At 34.9% G+C, this 19,889-nt stretch overlaps 3 protein-coding genes across 5 annotated transcripts; all 3 read left to right on the top strand.

Moving 5' to 3' along the window:
• The first annotated feature begins 2,266 nt into the window (after nucleotides 1-2,266).
• Nucleotides 2,267-8,271, top strand: LOC129790295 (ras-related protein Rab-11A). Of its 2 annotated transcripts, XR_008750545.1 has the most exons (5): nucleotides 2,267-2,467; nucleotides 4,433-4,554; nucleotides 6,114-6,462; nucleotides 6,580-6,768; nucleotides 6,927-8,271. XR_008750545.1 is itself a non-coding variant. In XM_055827748.1 (4 exons), the coding sequence occupies exons 1-4, from the start codon at nucleotides 2,428-2,430 to the stop codon at nucleotides 6,714-6,716; spliced, it is 648 nt and encodes a 215-aa protein (XP_055683723.1). In that variant the 5' UTR covers nucleotides 2,282-2,427; the 3' UTR covers nucleotides 6,717-8,271. The 2 variants fall into 2 exon arrangements, 1 of the variants encoding a protein (XP_055683723.1); XM_055827748.1 differs by having other exon boundaries at nucleotides 2,282-2,467; nucleotides 6,580-8,271.
• Nucleotides 8,272-8,571: 300 nt separating this feature from the next.
• LOC129788841 (double-strand-break repair protein rad21-like protein 1) lies at nucleotides 8,572-12,973 on the top strand. Its single transcript, XM_055825231.1, has 4 exons — nucleotides 8,572-9,363; nucleotides 9,427-11,020; nucleotides 11,105-11,263; nucleotides 11,341-12,973. The coding sequence occupies exons 1-4, from the start codon at nucleotides 8,990-8,992 to the stop codon at nucleotides 11,464-11,466; spliced, it is 2,253 nt and encodes a 750-aa protein (XP_055681206.1). The 5' UTR covers nucleotides 8,572-8,989; the 3' UTR covers nucleotides 11,467-12,973.
• Nucleotides 12,974-14,025: 1,052 nt separating this feature from the next.
• On the top strand, nucleotides 14,026-19,668 carry LOC129789460 (proton-coupled folate transporter). 2 transcript variants are annotated; one of them, XM_055826290.1, is made up of 8 exons: nucleotides 14,026-14,492; nucleotides 16,248-16,521; nucleotides 16,597-16,998; nucleotides 17,393-17,646; nucleotides 18,151-18,252; nucleotides 18,363-18,632; nucleotides 19,144-19,252; nucleotides 19,320-19,668. In XM_055826290.1, the coding sequence occupies exons 2-8, from the start codon at nucleotides 16,274-16,276 to the stop codon at nucleotides 19,513-19,515; spliced, it is 1,581 nt and encodes a 526-aa protein (XP_055682265.1). In that variant the 5' UTR covers nucleotides 14,026-14,492; nucleotides 16,248-16,273; the 3' UTR covers nucleotides 19,516-19,668. The 2 variants fall into 2 exon arrangements, with proteins under 2 accessions (XP_055682265.1, XP_055682273.1); XM_055826298.1 differs by having other exon boundaries at nucleotides 14,059-14,492; nucleotides 16,257-16,521.
• Nucleotides 19,669-19,889: the final 221 nt, after the last annotated feature.

Here is a 19,889-nt window from a genome sequence, read left to right as displayed (position 1 = left end):
TACATTCTTTTTTTACCCCAAATTGCGGCTGGGAATTGGGAGGGAAAAAAAGGAGAACCGAAACATCAGACCTCCTCAATGAATTTTCCATCATAATTTTTATTATATAGACACCAAAATATCGCGATGATGATTAAATATCGACGGCCCTGAATAGAAATTTCTTCGAAAGGTAACACCACGAGAGCGGAGGAGCACGATTTTTTATTTCAGAAAAATCGTTTATCATTTTATTTCAGACTGAATTTACTCTTTCTTTTAGACTTTTTTTTTAGCTACGTGGGAAGGGTGCAAATTGTTTTGGGATATTTGAAGAGGTTGAAAAAGAAGGGATCTATAAAGTTGCAACAATAGAAAATACCGACGATGATGTGGTTGATACTTCAAATATAATTGCTGTTTTTGTTGCGGAAGCTCAACAATGAAAACATAACTTACACTCTCACAGCATAAAACAGCACAAGAAAGGTCTATAAAACTATGAAGGAGCTCGATACATAATTGAGATCATTATTTTTTTTTGTACAGTCACGACACAACAAAAGGCTAAAAAGGCCAAAACTCAGACGGTTGAGAAAGAGGTGGCAAAAATTAGCAACCCTTATTATATCCATAACTTCGGCTGTTTTATACAAAATTTATATCATTTTCTCTTTTTGTTGCTCTCGCACATTTTTTTTTCAATTTTATGTTAGTTTCTAATCTTATTATAACGCCATGGGGGGTTAGATGATTATTTTACGTGGCATTTTGGCATCATTTTTGTCACCTTCTTCACGAAAGACGGATGAACTTCAAAAGATGAATAAGAATGACAGGGCTAAATAGGAAGCACGCGAAAAAATTCTCAAAAATAAATAAGAAAATTTAATTTTAATAAACTCTTAAGCAAAACTTTATAAAATAATAAAAAAAATCGTCAAAATCATAAAAAAAATCATTTTATGTTTTTATAACAAAGCCATATCGTCCAGGTAATCATTCTTGGGAAGAGCAATATTTTTTTTACCTGGAAGACTTGAAGCTCGATACGCCCTCACATCAAAATCACTTCGGTTTCATAAAGGTATGCCCCATATATTGCTTGATCTATAAAGAAATATGAATCTTCTTTATGAAAACACCAGCGCATCGTCCCAAAATTGACATCATCAAGTCAGCAGAGTTCATACACACGGAATTTAATAAAGATGTTGATTTTATAAAGTCCGAGAATCGACCCCTTTCTAATTAGCCGATCCATAAATTACGGTCAAAAAGATCCCTCGCCGAAAGAGTTTTGGATGAATTTTTATTAATAATTTATTTATATATCTTCTCTCTTGTATTTTGTGTCTTTATTGGAGGTGTGTCGGCGATTAGCTGAATTTACATGTTTTTGTATTTATTTGATGATTTGTTGTGTTTTTATTACGAAATAATAGATTTGCTTCCTTCTAAATTGTACAATAGCTTTTAGGTCAAAAGATGCAGCCATTCATTCTAGGATAGCCAAATATTTTAAAGGAATTTTCTTTCCAGAAAAAATTATCTTTTGTATCCTATATTTTCAAGTTAATAATTTATATCAGGATCATGATCTTGAAAAAATCCTTTTCATTGAAAGATGGAAAATATAATCAAAATAACCCAAATTATTGCTGTCCTTCCAAGAGTCCTTCCTGTCTTTCTTTTTTTTTTTCAAGACTGCAAAATGAAAAGAAATTCCCTTTTGTCCAACATTGAGGACAATTTGTGGTTTTCACAACAATGGAATGCTGTGACGTGTGAGGGTGATTCCTCCAGTTTCTCAAGTGTATGATTAGGTTTTAGTTTTTATGTATTGTATTCGAATCAGCAGAGGATTTCTCACACAGGGACTCTATTTTCTGCATTCCACTTACCTTTGCTCCAAAAATCCCAAAAACGGATCCGGAACTACACATTTGTAACGGATTATTTTTGAATTTTGTTCCTCAAAGAGGGTTTTCACTTGAAAGAAATGTGGATATTTTGTTTCATTCTTTTAGTGATAACTTATTACTTTCTAAAAGAGATTTTGCTAAAATTGCAAACTAAGAAAATTCACTCAAAATTCTGAAAAACTTTCTTTCATCCAACGAGTAAAAAACGCGAGAAATGTGTTAATTTTAGAAGTTTTTTACTTGGAGTGGGAAACCCCTTGAAACCGCGAAACTGCTTCTTATAAGTTTCACATAAGAAACAATGAAGAAACAAATATCAATTCCTATTGGAAAATGTGCATTGGTGTGTGAGATTGCTCATAGTGTGCGTGACAATGTTTCTTGTGTGTTTTGTTTCATGGCTGGCGTGATTGCGTCTCCTCCTGAAAAAAAGTGAATTTTCAAAGTGATTTTGTTGCACGAAAAAGGGATTTCGTCGGGATATTCAGCCTTGTAATTTGCATCCAACACCTCAGCCAACAACATGGGAACTCGCGATGACGAGTACGACTACCTGTTCAAAGGTAATTCCGCTATAATGTTGGGACGGAACACCCTTTTGTGACTCAAGTTGTCAAAGTGCCCCGTCTTCTACGTTTCCCTCATTTTGTGTGTGGCACCCAAGAGAAAAATTGCAAAGTCCGTGACCTTTCTCCTGCCACGGAGTCACTCTTTCCCATCGCCGGGAACCACAAATTACTCCCTGGAATCATTACAGCACGCAATTTGCTGTTACATTTTGCGCAACATCACCCAAAAAACCCGTGATTGCGGCAGTGTGATGACAAAATTTCTCCACGGGAGCAAAACTCGCATTCATTCCCAGAAGCGGAGCGCACAAAGAAGTGGATCATTCGCCTCGATGACGTTCCCAGCATAACAATGTGTGCTCTGTCTTTGAGACTCTTTTTTGTAAACTTCCTCTTGTCGTTCAATCTATCAAATCTATACTATCCTGGCATCCTAGTAGAATTAATCAGCTGTTTCTCCATCTCATGGATGACTCACGAGGCAACTATATAGCAGTGCTGTAGCTTATCGTTCAGTCGCCAACACACATAAAACCCAGTCGTGGTCGCCCTTGATTATCTTCCCTCCCCCACAGTTGCGTCGTCCGTCTTGCCACTCAATTGATCAAACATTCAATCCTTCTCATCCCTTTGTGTTCACCCGGGAGCTACCAAAAAAATCCTCATAATAGGAGGAGATGTTCAATAGAACTGTTCAAGTTCTCAAAGGGGCGAATAACTAACATCCAATTATGATTTTCTTATAAGATTTTTTGTATTCAATTAAAAACCTAAAATTTTGAGGTCAATTTTGGTTTTAATTGCCTATTTATCACAGAAAAACTACCAAAAAAAATTTTCCTAATTCTGCATCAGCCTTTCTTATTAGCTTGTCCGAGAAAAGTAAAATATTTTAAAGAATTTTTAAAGAATAATTTATAGAAACTTCTAGCAGTTTGATTAAATACTAAAATCTTGAGCTTTGAACTGTCTTAGGTATTCTCCCAAATTATACTTACGTCAGCCCTTTACATTTAACTCTTCATATAAAAAATATTAATGCGTTCTTATCACAATTTTTGTAATTTAAAAATATATTTTTTAATCTATTGACCTTCTCAACAATCAATTCAGCAAAACAAACAAGAAAATTTTTAATTTTGCAATTTATCCACCCCCCGGAAATTATGTTTCTCAATTTACTCAAATTGGGCGAAAAGTACCACAAACGTGGCTCTACATTGTGCGTGTGAATTAACTGCAAAAAGATCTCTCATTATTGTCATCGACCACCACATATCTAATCTATCACACAGGTGACCCCCTAACATAGTTCTTGGTGCGAAGGTGTACGGAAATTTGTCATAATTGATCAAAGAATGCTAAAAGAAGGCACACCTCGCGTTGGTGCAGAAAAAAAACACTGAAATTATATTTTCAAGACGGTGGGACAACACATTCCAATAGCAGCGTCTAAGTTGGTGCTATATGACCCAAGCAAAATATTTATGAAACGACCCCATTGATTGCCATTACAAAATTCAATTAAGCAGCAAATTCAGTTAACAACAGAGTTATGTTGTGAGAGAAGAAAACGCCTCTCGGAAGTAGATTGAAATTTATGCGTGTACTGATTGGGAAAATTTTCTCGTTGTTTCTTATTTTTTTTCGGGAAAAATTTAGGGAATTTATTCATTCATTCATGTAGGCACGGAGAGATAAAATGTGTGTGTATGCAAGTATTTAATCAGGGCAATTGAATGCACCAGATAGAGATGTTAAAACTTTAATAAATGTGTGGCCTACGAAAATTGAACGAAAGGAGCATGAAAAATCGATAGAAACATACCTACGTTGCTCACATACCTATTATATGTATGTATACGTACCGTTGTACACGGAAAAGTCATGAGTTGACGCGAAAATTGGCACAAATATTCCCCAAAAATGTGTTGACTCCTTTCCATTTCTTCTTTCCAGTTGTCCTCATTGGAGACTCCGGAGTGGGGAAGAGCAACCTGTTATCGCGATTCACTAGAAATGAATTCAATTTGGAATCGAAATCAACAATAGGTGTAGAGTTTGCTACAAGAAGTATAGAGGTAAGAGATCCTTGAGAAAGGACATCATCACATGTCAAGAGTTTTGCCAATAAATTCATCATTCCTCACATGCAAAGCATCCTATCCTAAACTTATGCTGGTCCTGAAGATTCTCCATCCGGGTCCATTCAATTTATTATTATATTTTCTATATTGATTTTTCTTAGAAAATTATTTAATCATTCATAATTAAATCTTATAAAGTGTTGTGACCGTTGTGACTCACAGACATAATATGAGAGAATTTTTTTTATTAAGACCAAAGCGAACAATAAAAAAGGCAACAATTTGGAAGTTAAATCACAACGATGGAATCAGTATGAGTTTGCTTTCGTTTTGCTTTTTAGCATAAATGAATCAGAAATAGCCTTCAAAATGCTGATAAATGCACAAAAGTATTTCTTTGTAGAGGAGTATCTCTCTCGGTAAAGAATCAATCTCTTACTGCTGATAACATCTAGCGCAAAACGTCCTTCATGGGGGTTTGTTCGAGTCCAGCTAGTTTTATTGCGTAGCTTTTGTAAAATACTCAATTAGAGAAATTGTGAGAATGAAAGGAGCACGTCCATTTAATCAATAAAATGCGACTATTCGAAGTTTTTTTTTTGCACTTTACACTGATGGAGCTTTCAAGAGTCTCAATTTCAGTTTTAACGACGTCTATGAGCTTTGTTAGCAAAAAAAATCTGCTAAATCTTTTTTTTATGACGCAAATTAGTCTTTTATATTTTACTAGTCAACCCGAGCCCCCAATCACGTGTGAGAAAACTCCATTTTAAGCTATAAAAGGGGGGCGTATATTAGTAGGGGGGATGAATAATACGATACCCCGAAAAATTTTTAAAATAAAAAATTCCCGTTATCTGACCCTTCAGCAGGTAGAAAATGGGAAAAAATCAATTTTTCCGTGGGGGCGCTATAATGGGGGGTTGGGGCGGAATCCCATATAGCGCTTGCAACTCGTATTGGCCCCCTCTACCCCCATACTAAATTTCATCAAGATCGGCCCAGCGGTTTCGGAGGAGTTCATGTGCCACAGACAAACATTTCAGCTTTATATATTAAGATATTATTTATACAAACTATTTCATTGAATTATAAATAAATATTTAAAACATTTTTTCTCAAGTAAATTACAGTAATTTGACTTTTTTTTTTGGTAATAAAGAGGCTTTACATTAGAAAAAAAGTATAATGTTCTTCTTGCATGTAAAGAAAGTTTAAAAGTATCGATTCCATGGGGAAAAATGTGTAGTGAAGAAAATGAAGAGAAACCGTGTAAAGTGTGTGGCATGGAATGGTAAGAAAAGACATATAAAAGTCTATTTGACCCCGGAGTGCTATAAAACATATGTAATTGCGTGTCTTCCTCTGCGGGTGAGATCCTTGAGTGTCGGTGGTGATGGGGGGGGGGGGGAAAGGAGCAGAAAACAATTTAACCCATTAACCTAGTTTATATAAGAAAATTCTCTATGTCAAGTTTAAAATTACAAAACACACTCATGTAGCATAACACGTGCAGCGAGATATTTATAAAGATGATTTTATTTATTTGGCAGGTTGATGGGAAAACAATAAAAGCTCAAATTTGGGATACGGCTGGTCAGGAGAGATACAGAGCTATAACGTCGGCTTACTATCGTGGTGCTGTTGGGGCTCTTCTGGTTTACGACATTGCCAAGCATTTGACGTATGAGAATGTTGAGAGATGGCTCCGGGAATTGCGTGATCATGCTGATCAAAATATAGTTATAATGCTGGTGGGAAATAAGAGTGACTTGAGACATTTGCGGGCTGTTCCAACAGACGAGGCGAAGACCTTTGCTGAACGTAATGGATTGAGTTTCATCGAGACGTCTGCATTGGACTCGACAAATGTAGAAACTGCATTCCAGAATATACTCACAGGTGATTTTCATTAAGAATAGAATAATCTATTACTTTGTGATGACGAATGTGCTTGCGTAGGAGCTTTCTTTTTTATAAAACTACCCCCAAAAAAAATGCTTTCTATGTTCTTTGCAGAGATCTATCGGATTGTGTCTCAAAAGCAAATAAGAGATCCACCCGAAGGGGATGTTATTCGACCAACAAATGTGGAGTCTATAGATGTGAAACCCACTGTCTCTGCTGATTCTGTGCGCAAGCAATGCTGCCAGTGACCGCCTAATAGTAGTGATGGAAAGAGCGCTTCAATCATTTTTCTTAGTTCAGGTACTTCCCATGCGTAGCTTTTTTTCCCATGTTTGTCACATTTTATTTTTACCCAAAAACCTACTAAATAAAATTAAACAAAAAAATATTGTAGAAGATAATAATTTTAAAATGAAAAATCACAAAAATAATATTAATTTCCCTTCTTTCCTTTCCAGAATTATTTGCATAAGTTTAATGATGATGAAAAAATCAAGATACAGAGGATGAGAAAAAAAATATTGTCTAATTAATGAATTAATTATGAGAAAAAGGACCCATATTTAATTTTTTTTTTGTTTAAAAATGAATCATACCAATTCATTATAAAATCATTTTGCGTAGAATGATTGCGAAATATGTCCATGTAAAAAAAATGTCTTTAAAATTTGCATTAAAGTAATATATATTGAATAATCACTAAAATATATTGACTAATAAATAAGAGACATTTATCTGATAATTTACAAGCACGCTGCAAAATTCCTTCTTTTGATAAAAAATAAAATCAACACAAAAAAAATCCTGCTTTCATTATAGGAATAAAATCGGTAGATATTTTAATTATTTCGTTTTCTTTTTTCATTTAATTTGATGTTCAATGCACACAGGGATGTTTTCTCTATATAATATAAAATGAGTACTATTTCGAAAATATATGGGTTCAATGTCGGAAAAAAATCAATTTCGAAAGTTCTAAAAGAAAGTTTTTGGCTATTTAGGATCATGTTGTGTATTTTCGAAATATATAAAAATAGAAAAAATCACTAAATCTGGTTATTCTTCATACAATATAAAATTATTTTAATGCACGATCTCTTATAATTTTTTTTCGAGTTTCTCTTTTGGGTTTCAGTGGAAGAGTTAGTCATAGAGGATTTGCGCGGCATTTTTCCAAAAAACACTTGAAATTCATCAATATCGAAGCAATTTTCAATGATTCTCGTGATTTGATGTGAAAGCAATTTATTGAAGAGAAAAAATACATAAAAAAAACAAATAAAGCCCAATAGATGATCCACAACGAAAAGGTTTATGTTGAATTAAAATTTAAAAAAACAGTGAAGGATTTTCATTTAATAAATAAAACATTAAATTGTGGAAAAAAAAGGATGGGGGATTTATGGAAGATTTCGAACGTAATGTAGGTAGAAAAATTAAAATTTTTCGATAATGGTTATTTTATTGCCTTTGATTGCAAAGAATTCATAAACAAAATTTTTCGGTAATTTTGGTAAAATAATTTTCTTTTTTCAACTTTGATATGCCTTTTTTTTAATAAAACAAAATAGCAAACGGAAATAGTGTTTACAAGAGAAAAGGAAAAAAAACTTTCTCTCCAATTAAATATTGCAAAAAGTAAAAAAAAAAAAAGAAGAAAAAATAGATAAATTTGATGAAAAATGTGTAATTGCTGACTGTAAATTTGCTTTAGAGGGAAAAAAAATATAAAAATGAATTTAATATCTAATCAGTTTCTTATGTAATTAAAAGAATAAATTCAATAATAATGAAGAAAAACTACTTTGTACAGTTTTATCTTTCATGATAAAATTTTTAGATATCAATTTTCTTTTTTTGTTCTGCTGAACAGAAAATTATGTTGGGAAGAATATTATTTAGCAAGAAATAATTTTAATAATTTGTATTAATTATATACATTATAAATTCCTTTATTTCGATTTATTATAATAAAATATTTTGAAAGAAAAAAAAAAATTTTCAATAATTTAAAAAAAAATATCTTATTTGACAGTTGAATTCAAACTTTGTACGAGTTTCTTGTTTCAATGCCGCGTTGTATGTTTCATGGAAAACTTTTGCAACAACATTTTAGCATGAAACAAAGCCGAAAGTTTGTTTTTCGCAAAAGCGTCCATAAAAATTAGTTTTTAAAGTGAAAATTGCATGTTTTCCCTCAAAATTTGCATGAAAAAGATTTTACGGTGCACTAAAGTGTGACAAGGAAGTGAATTGTGGCGTCAAAGTGTGCTTGTTGAGAAGAAAATTGGATATTTTGGGTGGCTTGGCGCCAAAGAGGCAGCCATTCTGTCAAATGTTGGAAATTTTGCATAGTTTTTCACGGAAATTCAGTGCTATTGCGGAAGTAACATAAGAAGAAGGTGCAAAAAGACCTCCTGGTGCTGGGGAGACGATAAAAAGAAGGCTCTGTGTGTTTGTGTGAAAGTTTTACGGGGAGGTTGCTCCCTAAGCGGGAAGTTTGCGGTGAGACGTCGTCGCCATGTTCTATGCACATATCGTCCTGGCCAAGAAGGGCCCTCTGGCCCGTATCTGGCTGGCAGCGCACTGGGATAAGAAATTGACCAAGGCACACGTGTTTGAGACGAATATCGAGCAGTCTGTTGAGGGTATCATGCAGCCGAAGGTGAAGCTCGCTCTCCGGACGTCCGGACATCTCCTTCTGGGCGTCGTCCGGATCTACTCGCGCAAAGCAAAGTACCTTCTTGCAGACTGCAATGAGGCCTTTGCGAAGATTAAAGTGGCTTTCCGGCCGGGAATAGTTGATCTCCCGGAGGAACATCGAGAAGCTGCCGTTAATGCCATTACACTTCCGGAGGTTTTTCATGACTTCGACACGGCGCTTCCTGAGCTAAAGTAAGTCGTTTGAAAACAAATTCTAAAGATCCTCTGATGTTTATAAATGAATTTTCTTTGCAGTGATGTGGATATTGAAGCGCAATTCTCAATTAATCAATCCCGTGCTGATGAAATTACAATGCGCGAAGACTACGGTACCCTGCCAATGTCCATCCATGATGATGGATTTGGGGATATGGGATTCGATGCAGATACCCCGGATTTGGCACGTGATGCCATGGATCCGACAATTGATGACAATCTCTTTGGGGAGGATTTGGCAGCCAGTAGTATTGATCACACAAAAGAACCCGTTCCAGGAACATCACGCTCGATGATTGAGAGTATGCCACAGGGGCCGATGGATGATGGCTTTGGGGAGGAGTTTGGGCAGCCGGCAGCAGGACTCTTCGAAGGGGATATCTTCACAGATGCCCCAATGCCTTCGACGAGCCTCCCTCCGGTTACGCAGCACTCCCATTCGGACGATGACGATGACATGGATCACTTTGACGGGGGAGTCCCATCGCCCAGTTCTCCTTCATCCCCACCACCGAGTGTGTTGCCGGGAGAGACGCCGGTGCATGTGGGTGGTAGCAGTCCGGTAGATCGCGTCGCTGCAGCCTTGCAGGCACTTTCCCCAGGGCAAATTGGGGAGATTGAGGGTGAGCATCCGCTGAATTTGCGTGGTGATGATTTGCCAACAGCAGCCGAGGAGGAGCACCTCGATGAGACGGGGGGAAATCTCACGAATGAAGAGGAGAGCTTTGCCCTGGCACCCATTGATGCCACCGCACTTAAAGGTGTGACCAAGGCCAAAAGGAAGCGAAAGCTCATTGTGGACGAAGTTAAAAACATCTCGGGGGAAGAGATGAAGAATCAACTGGCCAATACGAGTGATATTGTCACAACACTGGACCTGGCACCACCTACAAAACGTCTAATGTTTTGGAAGGAAACTGGTGGGGTTGAGAAGCTCTTTGCACTTCCGTCGCGAGATATTCCTGCGCGGAATCTCTTCAAGAACTATCAGCGCAACCTGGTGTCGCGTGCAATTGACCTCGAGGACTTTTCCGTTCTGGGACCTGCAGAGGTGCTGGCGCTGGAGCAGCAGCGTCCTGAGGAACCAGAACCCCTGCCGGTGGTGAAGCGAGGGCGCAAGCGAAAGCAGGTACCGGAGGTGGAAGCACCCGTACCGGCACTGCCGGATCCGGAGACACCGCGGGAACAGATGCCCTTCGATCAGACGGCTGGGTCATCGATAAATATTCCACGGGAGTGTGATCCAGCATTGATGCCACCACCACCTGCACCGAGTGTACATCACATGTCAAGTCCAAATAGTGGAGTAATGGGACCCCTAACGCCGGGATTGCCCATGACACCGGGACTCCTACTTACACCTGGACTCTCCATGACCCCGGCGGGTATGCACGGAGATCTCGGTGGGCTGGACCATGGCGGAATAACGCCACATCATGCAATTGAGAATATGGAATCAATTCCCAACTTGCCAGCTGACCAGGTGTCGTCAATTCTCAATGGAACCGCCATGGAGAACATGGGATTCACCAATATGGGCTACGAGGGTCATCAAACACCCCGAGCGGGGATGTCCGAGAGGGTGCCCAATGATTGGAATGAGGACTATGACTTTCCACCCTCTGTGGGCCATGTAAGTACAGCATATTTTGCATATTTTCTTTTGATAAGTTTAAATGTTAAAAAAAATGAATTTTAAATTGATCTTGTTTTGCAGATGGGCGAAGAACAGCTGGAGAATGAAACGGACGAACAATTCGAAGAGAGGGTACTGAACAAACGAGCTGCCCAGCTATTTATTGCCGTTAAGAGAAAGCTCCTAAAATCAGACAGCATAATGCTGTCAGAAATGACTTTCCGCAACTCCAAGAAGCAGGTAAGATTCACGAAAAAAAACATTTTAAGGAAGTTTTGAGAACTAAATATTCTTTTTTTTAAACAATAATCTTGCAGGCGGCACAAAAATTCTACTCACTGCTGGTGCTCAAGAAGTTCCAGGCGCTACAAATTAGCCAACATGAACCCTGTGGCGACATCACAGTTACAAAAGGCGAAATGTTTGATAATCCTAAACTGTAATGGATCCCTGCTGATTTTAGCTCCAACAAGACCCATTGCTTCTATGGCAAATCAAAAGTGTCCCAGATTTTATTCAAATTTAATTTTTCTTAAAAAAAAATCATTTTTTTTTCTTAACATTTCTCAGTGTGACTGATCTTTCATTATGTATTCAGTTTCGTAGGCGAACAAAAAGAGGTGTCCTCAAAAAAATTAGGAAAAATTAGCATGAATTCTGTGTGATCGATTCATGGATAAGTATTTAATTTATATTGGTAAGAATTAACGCGCATTCATTAACTGAAGTTTGAGTTCAATGACGTGTATCAATGGCTTAAAAATTGAATATTTTCTTTTTTTTTTTCATTGATAAAATAAATTTTCAGTTTTTCTTCTATTTTTGTTATCCGAAATTTCTCTTACAAAAAGCACGATCAAGTTGAAGAGTTTGAACAAAAGAAACTGAAATTCTGCACGCAAAAACATCACAATGATATGATTTTTAATAGAAAAAAAGCAAAACTTTTTCTTATTAACCATTTAACAAATTATACTGAGCACCTTAACCCAAAAGAAAACTCATTAAAAGGTTTTTTTTACTTGTACTGCAAAGAAATTAAATAAACGGAAAATTGATTTTATTCAGCAAAAAGAAGACATTCGAGAATAGTTATTGACACCAATTTTTTTCTTTTACATTTTGCGCCCATAAAAAGCATTTGATTTCAATTTTGTTGAATTATTAGTTTTGTGGATGTTTAAACGCGCAATGTTTTCGCAGAGTTTTATAAAGAAAAATCTCCGAAGAATAAGAGGAAAGACAAAAGATTGCTGGAAAATAGAAATTATCTTTCTCATTTCTCTTTAAAGTTTCTTCAAAAAGCGAAGGATGCGTGTATATAGTTTTAGATAAATTTTTGACATTATTTTCTTATTTAATGTTTTGTATTAAATTTAGGGGAGACTGGGGTGAAGTTAGTCACATTAAGGTTTTATGATAATCACAGAAAAATGCTTTTTTGCTTTGATTTTTCTTTAAAATTAAATTTGATTAATTTTACCCCCTGATTTTTCCTACGAAAAAAAAAACATGAATTATATACGAGAACTTGAATTAATGACGACACTGTACAAAAAGAAATGATTAACTTTTTTTTTTAATTAATTAGCATAATGTGTCATTGAATAAATAAATGGAAATTAAAGTGAATTTGAAAAACAAATGAAATGAAAAGAGAATAAAAAATGTAGTAAAGATCAACTTTGTGTAAATATGAAATGTTAGAGATAAGATAAATAAAATATAGAAAAAAAAGTAAGTTTATTAGGGAAGTAAGTTCAAAAAAGTTTTAAGTGAAAATCTTAAGTACCTACATGTAAGAGAAATTAAATTTAGTCGTTTAAGATGATGAGTAATGATTAAAAGAAACTGAGAAATATGTATGACATAAAATTTAGATTTTTATTGAATACTGTTAATATTACCCACTAAAAAAGAAAATAAAGTGCATGTTTAGAAGGAAAAAAACTTTAATTTTCTCTTTTTTTTGTTGTTGTTTGATTCAACCCGGACTTTTAATTTATTATATAATTCTGTCAACTGCTAGAGATTTTGGTTTATCTTCGATGGAGTTAAAGGGAATTTTCAGCAATAATTGTTCCATTTTACCCAGATTTGCTCATTCTTTTACATTTTAGCACACTTAGAGATTCTTCTTTGTGCATGAAAATAGCATAAAAACTTTTTAATTTCATAAAAGTCAAATGGTCTAAGGGGGGTTTAAAAAGTTTAATTTCTTGTGGAAAATTTAGAAACTTTTGGTTAAGAATTGACTTTTCTTGCGAAAATTTTAATTAATTCTTGGACATATATCTAAATTAAAAAGACAACGAAGCTTTTTTTTTAAAGTTAAAAATACTTTCTCTTTTGAACCAACAGAAATCAATATTTTTTTAGACAAAAAACAGAGCTCACATTATTGGAACTAAAAATATTTTATCATATTCTATTGATTTTATGAGTAAAGAAATCACATTTTAAAAATTTTGTTTTTTTTAGAAGCAACCAGTTTTTAAATAAAAAACGTGATTTAGATTTAAGAAAATGAGGAATCTTCCATTCAAACTGTTCTACATAGAATTTGACTTCATTGTCCAGGAGAAAGCAGGCAAAAGAATTAATTTAGCTCATTAATTTTTGAAATATTAATTACTTAACAATTTAATCACAAGCAATGATCTTAAAACCGTAACTAGTAGAAATTCTTACTGGAAAAATGGGCCGTGCACTGAATTTCTCGTATTGTTAGACAGGAAGAAGTATTTTGTGAGAGGGAGAACATCCACGCATAAAGTCTGGAATTTTAGCAATTTACAATACACAGTGAAACACGTGCATTTGAGAGGAAAATCGGTCGATCGTGGGAAAACCTTGGCTACCGTGTCTATTTGGGAGGGAAGCTCTGTGAACTTTTGAATGAGAAAACTCGGAAAGCGCTCCGAGCACAAAAAAAAACGTGTGCTCGCTTAACTCGGAATAGAGCTTCGGGCTGGAAAATTGTGGGGGATTCTCTGCGATCACTTTGTGTGTTGCTTGATTGCTAAAATGTTGGTTGGGGCAGTCAACAGTGGGCTCGTTGACGATCACGACATATGAAAGGTGGTTTAAGAAGAAATAAAAAAGAGAATTTTGCCAAGAAAAGCAAAAAGGTGCGAAAAACCAGTAAATCTCCAAACGGGTCAAATAAAATCTCTCGCTGAATTTAATTGAAAAAGTTGAGCAATATATCATTTGAGTTATATTTGTGAGTGCTAATGGTGCTAAAACACTTCTGCTTATGATCAAACAGAACATCGTGCGAATAAGCTACTGGCAAAGCGATTATTCAATAAACGCTCAATTTGTCCAAGTTCTTTAAAATATATAAGTAATCTTCTTCTGTGCCACGCAGAAATTTTTAAACAAAAAGTGCGAATGCAAAGTTAGAATCCAGAAAATTCGTGCAGTTTTTTTTTTTTCATGATCCAGCAGTAGTGGGAGAGAAGCTGTAAGTTTTGCATATCAATTTGCTTTCCTAATGCACAGAGAAAAAATACAGCAAATATGTACATTTCCGGTTGCAGAGCGATGGACATTTTAGATATTTACAGCAATTTTTCACGAATCTCGCGTGTTTACCTCTAAAAAAAAATGATAATTTGTACGGGGAAAATATAGGTACTACCTACCTATCTAATTATTTTATAATTAAATGTTCATAATCTTATGCTCTTTGCCCGCAGATTTAAAAATTACAGCCTTGATTTTTTTTTCTTTCAACTTCATCTATCTCGTCAGCTTTAGCACTTTTTGCAATATATTTTCTCGTACAAAAGAAATGGCAAATTAGCCAGATTTTTCATTCATCAATTGCATAATTTAAAAAAAAATTGGAAATCTATCAATTATTTTCTTTCATTTACCTCAATTTGGCCTTTAGAAAAATTAATGATGCCGTTGATACTAAAAAAAATGAAAGGATTACATAATTCTTTAGAATTGCTGATTCTTCTGTGAGTTTTGCCTTTCGGTAAATTAAATTTAGCAAACGCGCGCCTAATTCAGCAGCAACCATTAAATTCCCTCACAACGGGGTAATTGAATTAAGTTTTTGTGACAATGCTAAAATCAACAAGATTTTCATGTCCGGAATTACAATTGACGACAAATCAACCAGCCCAATGCGTTTTAACTTTTCAATGCAAAAGGTTGGAATGACAGGAATATTTTAAAGGAGAAATTTATTTTTAGAATAGTAAGTTGTACTACTATAGTAACTATGTACTTATATAGCAAATAACAATACAACTCAAAAGTCCTTGACTATCTCTTAAACTATTAAATTTATTGCTCATAAGTTTTTTTTGCATGATTTTTAAATTTATTGACATTTTAATATTTTTTGGTGTTCTACTTAAATTAAATTGTTTCGAAGTTTAGGTATCTAATTAAATATAGATAAAAGTACTCTTCCTAATGAAAGGTCATAGATTTTTATTGAAACTTTTAAAGACATGATTAAAGTCCTATGACCAGTGGGAACATTTTCTTGGAAAAAGTGGGAATATGCCACAAAAAGTCCTACAATTCCTACAAATAATTTTTTTTAATGTTCAGAGAATTTAAAATTAAGTTTAATTCCGTTTTAATTTAATTCGAATTATAGACTTTGGATCTTTTGTTATTTACGTAACAAACAGAATGACTTGTTCTTATTTTAACAACTGTGCATCTGTTTCTTCATTTTATTATTTTTTCTTTAAATTCTTAAGGATTTGACCTTTGAGAGCATAAATGAGTCACTAAGTCTTAAAAAAAGATGTCTTTTTGCTTTTCAATAACTACTTAGAACTAACCATTTGATGCAACTTAGAACCAATTCTTGACAAAGATATGAATTCATAACATTTTTTTTTGTTTAATAAAAAAAATTGTAGAAAATCCACAATGACAAGGCGGAAAACTCCATCAGGCACAAGCCACAAAAAATAGTTATCGCGTTTAAATAAATAATTTCAGCTTTCATTGTGAATTTTGAATTTTGTTAGCACGCAGAGCAAATATTAGAATGTATGTAAAATGAATACTTTCAGCAGATGTTTTGTGTTTTGATTTTAAAAGCTTTCAACTACACATAACTTACAAAAAAGTTTAGAACGCTTTTATTGAATTTGAATAGAATTATAATTATTTTAGGATGCTTGGAGAGAAAAAGCTGAGAGATTGATATGCTGATAAATTGATTTTCATTCTGTCGTGAAAGTTTTTTCAGCACGTGGAACAAAAAAAATGGAAACAAAACAGGAAAAGCCCGCAAAAACACCGGAATGGAGAGATTTGGGGGTGCTGGCGAAAATTCAGTACGTCTGGAGTAATATGACTGTTGAGCCCCTTTTGGCGCTGTACATAATGCCCAGCGTTCTCTCAGGCTTGGCCACACAGAATCTTAATCTTGAGAAGGCATGTCGTGTGAATTTGGCCTATGGGGATGTTGTCTGTGATGCTCTATCGCGTCGGGATACGGCGAATTTTACGAGGTGATTGTCTTTTAGCACGTGAAAGGAAATCATTATATAGAAGTAGGTGTTTAAAAAATTAATTATTTCTTTTAGTGAGGAGCAGATGGTACAGCAAATAGTAGCCAAGATGCAGGGATGGAAGACAATTCTTCAGAGTGCCCTGCCGTGCCTTCTAATTCTCTTCTGGGGCTCCTGGAGTGATCGCCATGGACGCAGAAAGCCCTGCATGATGATTCCCATTGTAGGGGAGCTTCTCTCAGCATTGGGTCTCATTGTCTGCACGTACCTGGATTGGCTGCCCATGGAAGCGAGTGGTATCACCGAATCCCTCTTCCCTGGACTCACAGGAGGTTGGTTCACGCAAATGATGGGTGTCTTCAGCTACATTGCAGACATAACTGATAAAGACAATCGGACCCTCAGGGTTGGGATCGTGCATCTCTGCGTGAGTTTGGGATTCCCACTCGGAATGGCGCTCAGTGGAATTTTACTTAAGTAAGTTTTACGATTCTTTTTCGCATTTTTATGCGTTTTTTAACCAAAATTCTTTGATTTAGAGGCGATAAAACAATTCTTTATTCGTATTTATGTAAAAAGTATTAGAATAAGAATTTTTACGACTGGGTCATTCTCTCATTAAATTTCTGCTCTATTAATCATAAAAAAATCTTGATATAAAGCATTTTTGAGATAAAATTTAAATATTTGGTTTTCTGTTCTGTGATCATGATTAAGCTGAAAAAATCGAGCAAATTAAAAAATGAATTTCAAAATCTTGAAAAAATTCTGATCATTTTCTTTTACTCAAGTCAATAAACACCCGTTAATCTTCTTAAACCCATAAGAAAGCTTTTTAAATAAACATTATGCTTTTTTTTTTAACTTGCAGACAAATAGGATTTTATGGAATATTTTCAATATCATCTGCAATGTACATAATTGCCCTCTTCTACGGCTATTATTGCGTCAAGGAGCCGCAAAGGGAATCAAAGCCCCAGAAAATTAATGAGAAAAATGCATTGCTGGATTTTTTCGATAAGGACCACGTAATGGAGACATTCACGGTAGCATTTAGCGGTCGGAACCGTGTACGCGTGCTTATGCTGATTGTTGTCGTAATGGTCGTCATTGGGCCAATGCACGGTAAGCCACATTATGTCATAGACTATCACAATTAATATCACGGCCGTTCAATGTCACAACATTGCTGTCTTGTGTGCGATAAAAGCGCGTAAACGTTGAATTTTTTTCACAATATAACAACCGGGAAAAAAACGGAAGTGGCTAATCTTGAACAATTGATCCATTTAAATTCAATCGATATAGAGATGGATCTTTGGTGGTATGTAATTGAAAGTTTCTACAAATTATCCATATCACGATAAAAATCCATATATCAGTTGAGGAGCTTTTGAAAGTTAGATTAGAGCTATATACATACATAGCACAACCTTCACACCTCAGCGAATTTAACTGCAAAGTGCATTGAGACCTCTTTGTGATTCTGTCCGCCGGTATTGTGCATTCATTTGCCCGCATCTATCGGCAAAATTGGACTCTTTGCTGACCTAAATAGTGAAATTGATTTTTCTACGTGATTTGCATGACCTCATGAGCTTTTTTTATTCGTTGGACTTTTCATTCCAGGCGAAATGTCAGTGTTCTACCTATTTACACGCTACCGCTTCAACTGGAGTGAGGTTGAATTCAGTTTCTTCTCCACCTACTCTATGGTAACACACTTTATCGGTATGTACAGTGAGATTGTACTACATAATATCGCATATAATATGATTTATTCACTGATAGTGTGCCCCGAAAAATCAATTAACCGCCCATTTATCTCCCAATATTCGCAGGCACATCGTTCAGCGTGGGAGTATTTTCGCGTCTTTTGAAGCTCGATGATGCACTAATTGGTGTAATTTCTTGCATGTCTAAGATTCTCTCATCCTTCGTCTATGCTTTCGCCGTAACTAACTGGCAAGTTTACTTGGCTCCTATTGTTGAATTTCTCAACGGCACCAGTTTTATCGCAATGAGATCAATTGCATCGAAATTGGTGAACACCGATCAACTTGGGAAATTGAACTCACTCATTGGGGTTGCTGAAGCTCTCATGCCACTGGGTAAGATCAAACAAACTATGCTAATACATCACATGTGGTTATTTACCTTTTTAGCCTTGATAAAAAAATTCAAGGAGAGAAAAATTTGAAGCTTTTCCTTTTTTATCTCTTTACAATCTTATGAAAGCTTCAATTATCCCCTTAAGGTTTTTTTTTAATTGATCAAATGGAATTTAAAAAGTAGGATATCTTTTCCGGCCTTCAAATAAATGATTTATTTAAAACAAATCGGATAACTTGGTTTTTGCTAAAAGATTAATTTAGATTTTCAAAAAAGCTCAAAAAGCTCTTTTTTCAATTTTCTCTTTAGAAATTCAAGAGAAAGATCTTCCTACGAGCATTTCTAAAGTAATTTGATTTAGAATTTTTTTTTATAATGTAGAGTATGTATTTAAGTGAAATTTTCTCTCTTTCAGAACATTTTTTCTAATTAAATTAAATCTCAAATTTCTGAACAAGAACAATTAATTTGCCAAAAATATATTAAAAATTTCCTTGTCTTTAATTGCAGTTTATGCTCCAATGTACACAAATGTTTACGCAGCCACAATGAAGACTTTTCCAGGAGCTTTCTTCCTTTTGGGTGGTGCTTTAACACTCCCTGCTGTCCTCATTTTCTGGTAAAATACAAAAAGAACCCCATCCCGCAACAAAAAGCAATCTAACGATTTTTTAAAATGCTTTCAGTTCAATGTACAGAATGCATAGAAATGACAAAATTCAAACTACAGACAATGAGAAGAACGACAATGAGAAGCCCGCTTCGGTAGGAGAGGCTGGTGGCAATGAAAAGACATATCTCTCATACGATAATCAGGGATATGTGAAAGAGAAATCCATTGATATTCCGCGTGTGGACCATTTGGAGCACTCTAGGCTGTGATATTTATTTTTTTCTCCATCAATTCTAACAAGTCTTTTATTGTATTTCACGACTCTACTAATTTTTTTTTAGGGATTTTAGTGAAGTTATTAAAAATGTACCTATTCTGTGAAACTCTCTGAAATAAAACATAGGCGTTGTTTGAAATTAAAATAGAGTTTATATTTCCGTAAATTGATAGCACAAATTGTACCTGTTCAAAATTATATAAAATACAGTGAAGCTTCAAATAGTGAACTCAATGATGGAGAACTGTTTTAGTAATTTTTTGAAGCACGAAGGAAGAAAAATTCTTTATTTTAGTAATTTTTTAAATTGTAAAAAATCATTTTAAAAAATTATGAAAAGAGACTAATAATTGTTCTAAAAATTAC

The sequence above is a fragment of the Lutzomyia longipalpis genome, chromosome 1 (genome assembly GCF_024334085.1).
Source record: "Lutzomyia longipalpis isolate SR_M1_2022 chromosome 1, ASM2433408v1".
NCBI classification, from domain to species: Eukaryota; Metazoa; Arthropoda; class Insecta; order Diptera; family Psychodidae; genus Lutzomyia; species Lutzomyia longipalpis.
Note: the sequence above shows the minus strand (reverse complement) of the source record. Positions and strands in the feature narration are given on the sequence as shown.

Excerpts from the sequence above, each read along its gene's own strand:
- LOC129788841 (XM_055825231.1), top strand. The coding sequence starts at position 8,990 with ATGTTCTATGCACATATCGTCCTGGCCAAGAAGGGCCCTCTGGCCCGT. Across the intron at positions 11,021-11,104 it reads TTCCACCCTCTGTGGGCCAT|ATGGGCGAAGAACAGCTGGA; the intron begins GTAAGTACAGCA and ends CTTGTTTTGCAG. Across the intron at positions 11,264-11,340 it reads TCCGCAACTCCAAGAAGCAG|GCGGCACAAAAATTCTACTC; the intron begins GTAAGATTCACG and ends ATAATCTTGCAG.
- LOC129790295 (XM_055827748.1), top strand. The coding sequence starts at position 2,428 with ATGGGAACTCGCGATGACGAGTACGACTACCTGTTCAAAG. Across the intron at positions 2,468-4,432 it reads GTACGACTACCTGTTCAAAG|TTGTCCTCATTGGAGACTCC; the intron begins GTAATTCCGCTA and ends TCTTCTTTCCAG. Across the intron at positions 6,463-6,579 it reads ATTCCAGAATATACTCACAG|AGATCTATCGGATTGTGTCT; the intron begins GTGATTTTCATT and ends TGTTCTTTGCAG.
- LOC129789460 (XM_055826290.1), top strand. The coding sequence starts at position 16,274 with ATGGAAACAAAACAGGAAAAGCCCGCAAAAACACCGGAATGGAGAGAT. Across the intron at positions 16,522-16,596 it reads GATACGGCGAATTTTACGAG|TGAGGAGCAGATGGTACAGC; the intron begins GTGATTGTCTTT and ends TATTTCTTTTAG. Across the intron at positions 18,253-18,362 it reads TATGGTAACACACTTTATCG|GCACATCGTTCAGCGTGGGA; the intron begins GTATGTACAGTG and ends CAATATTCGCAG.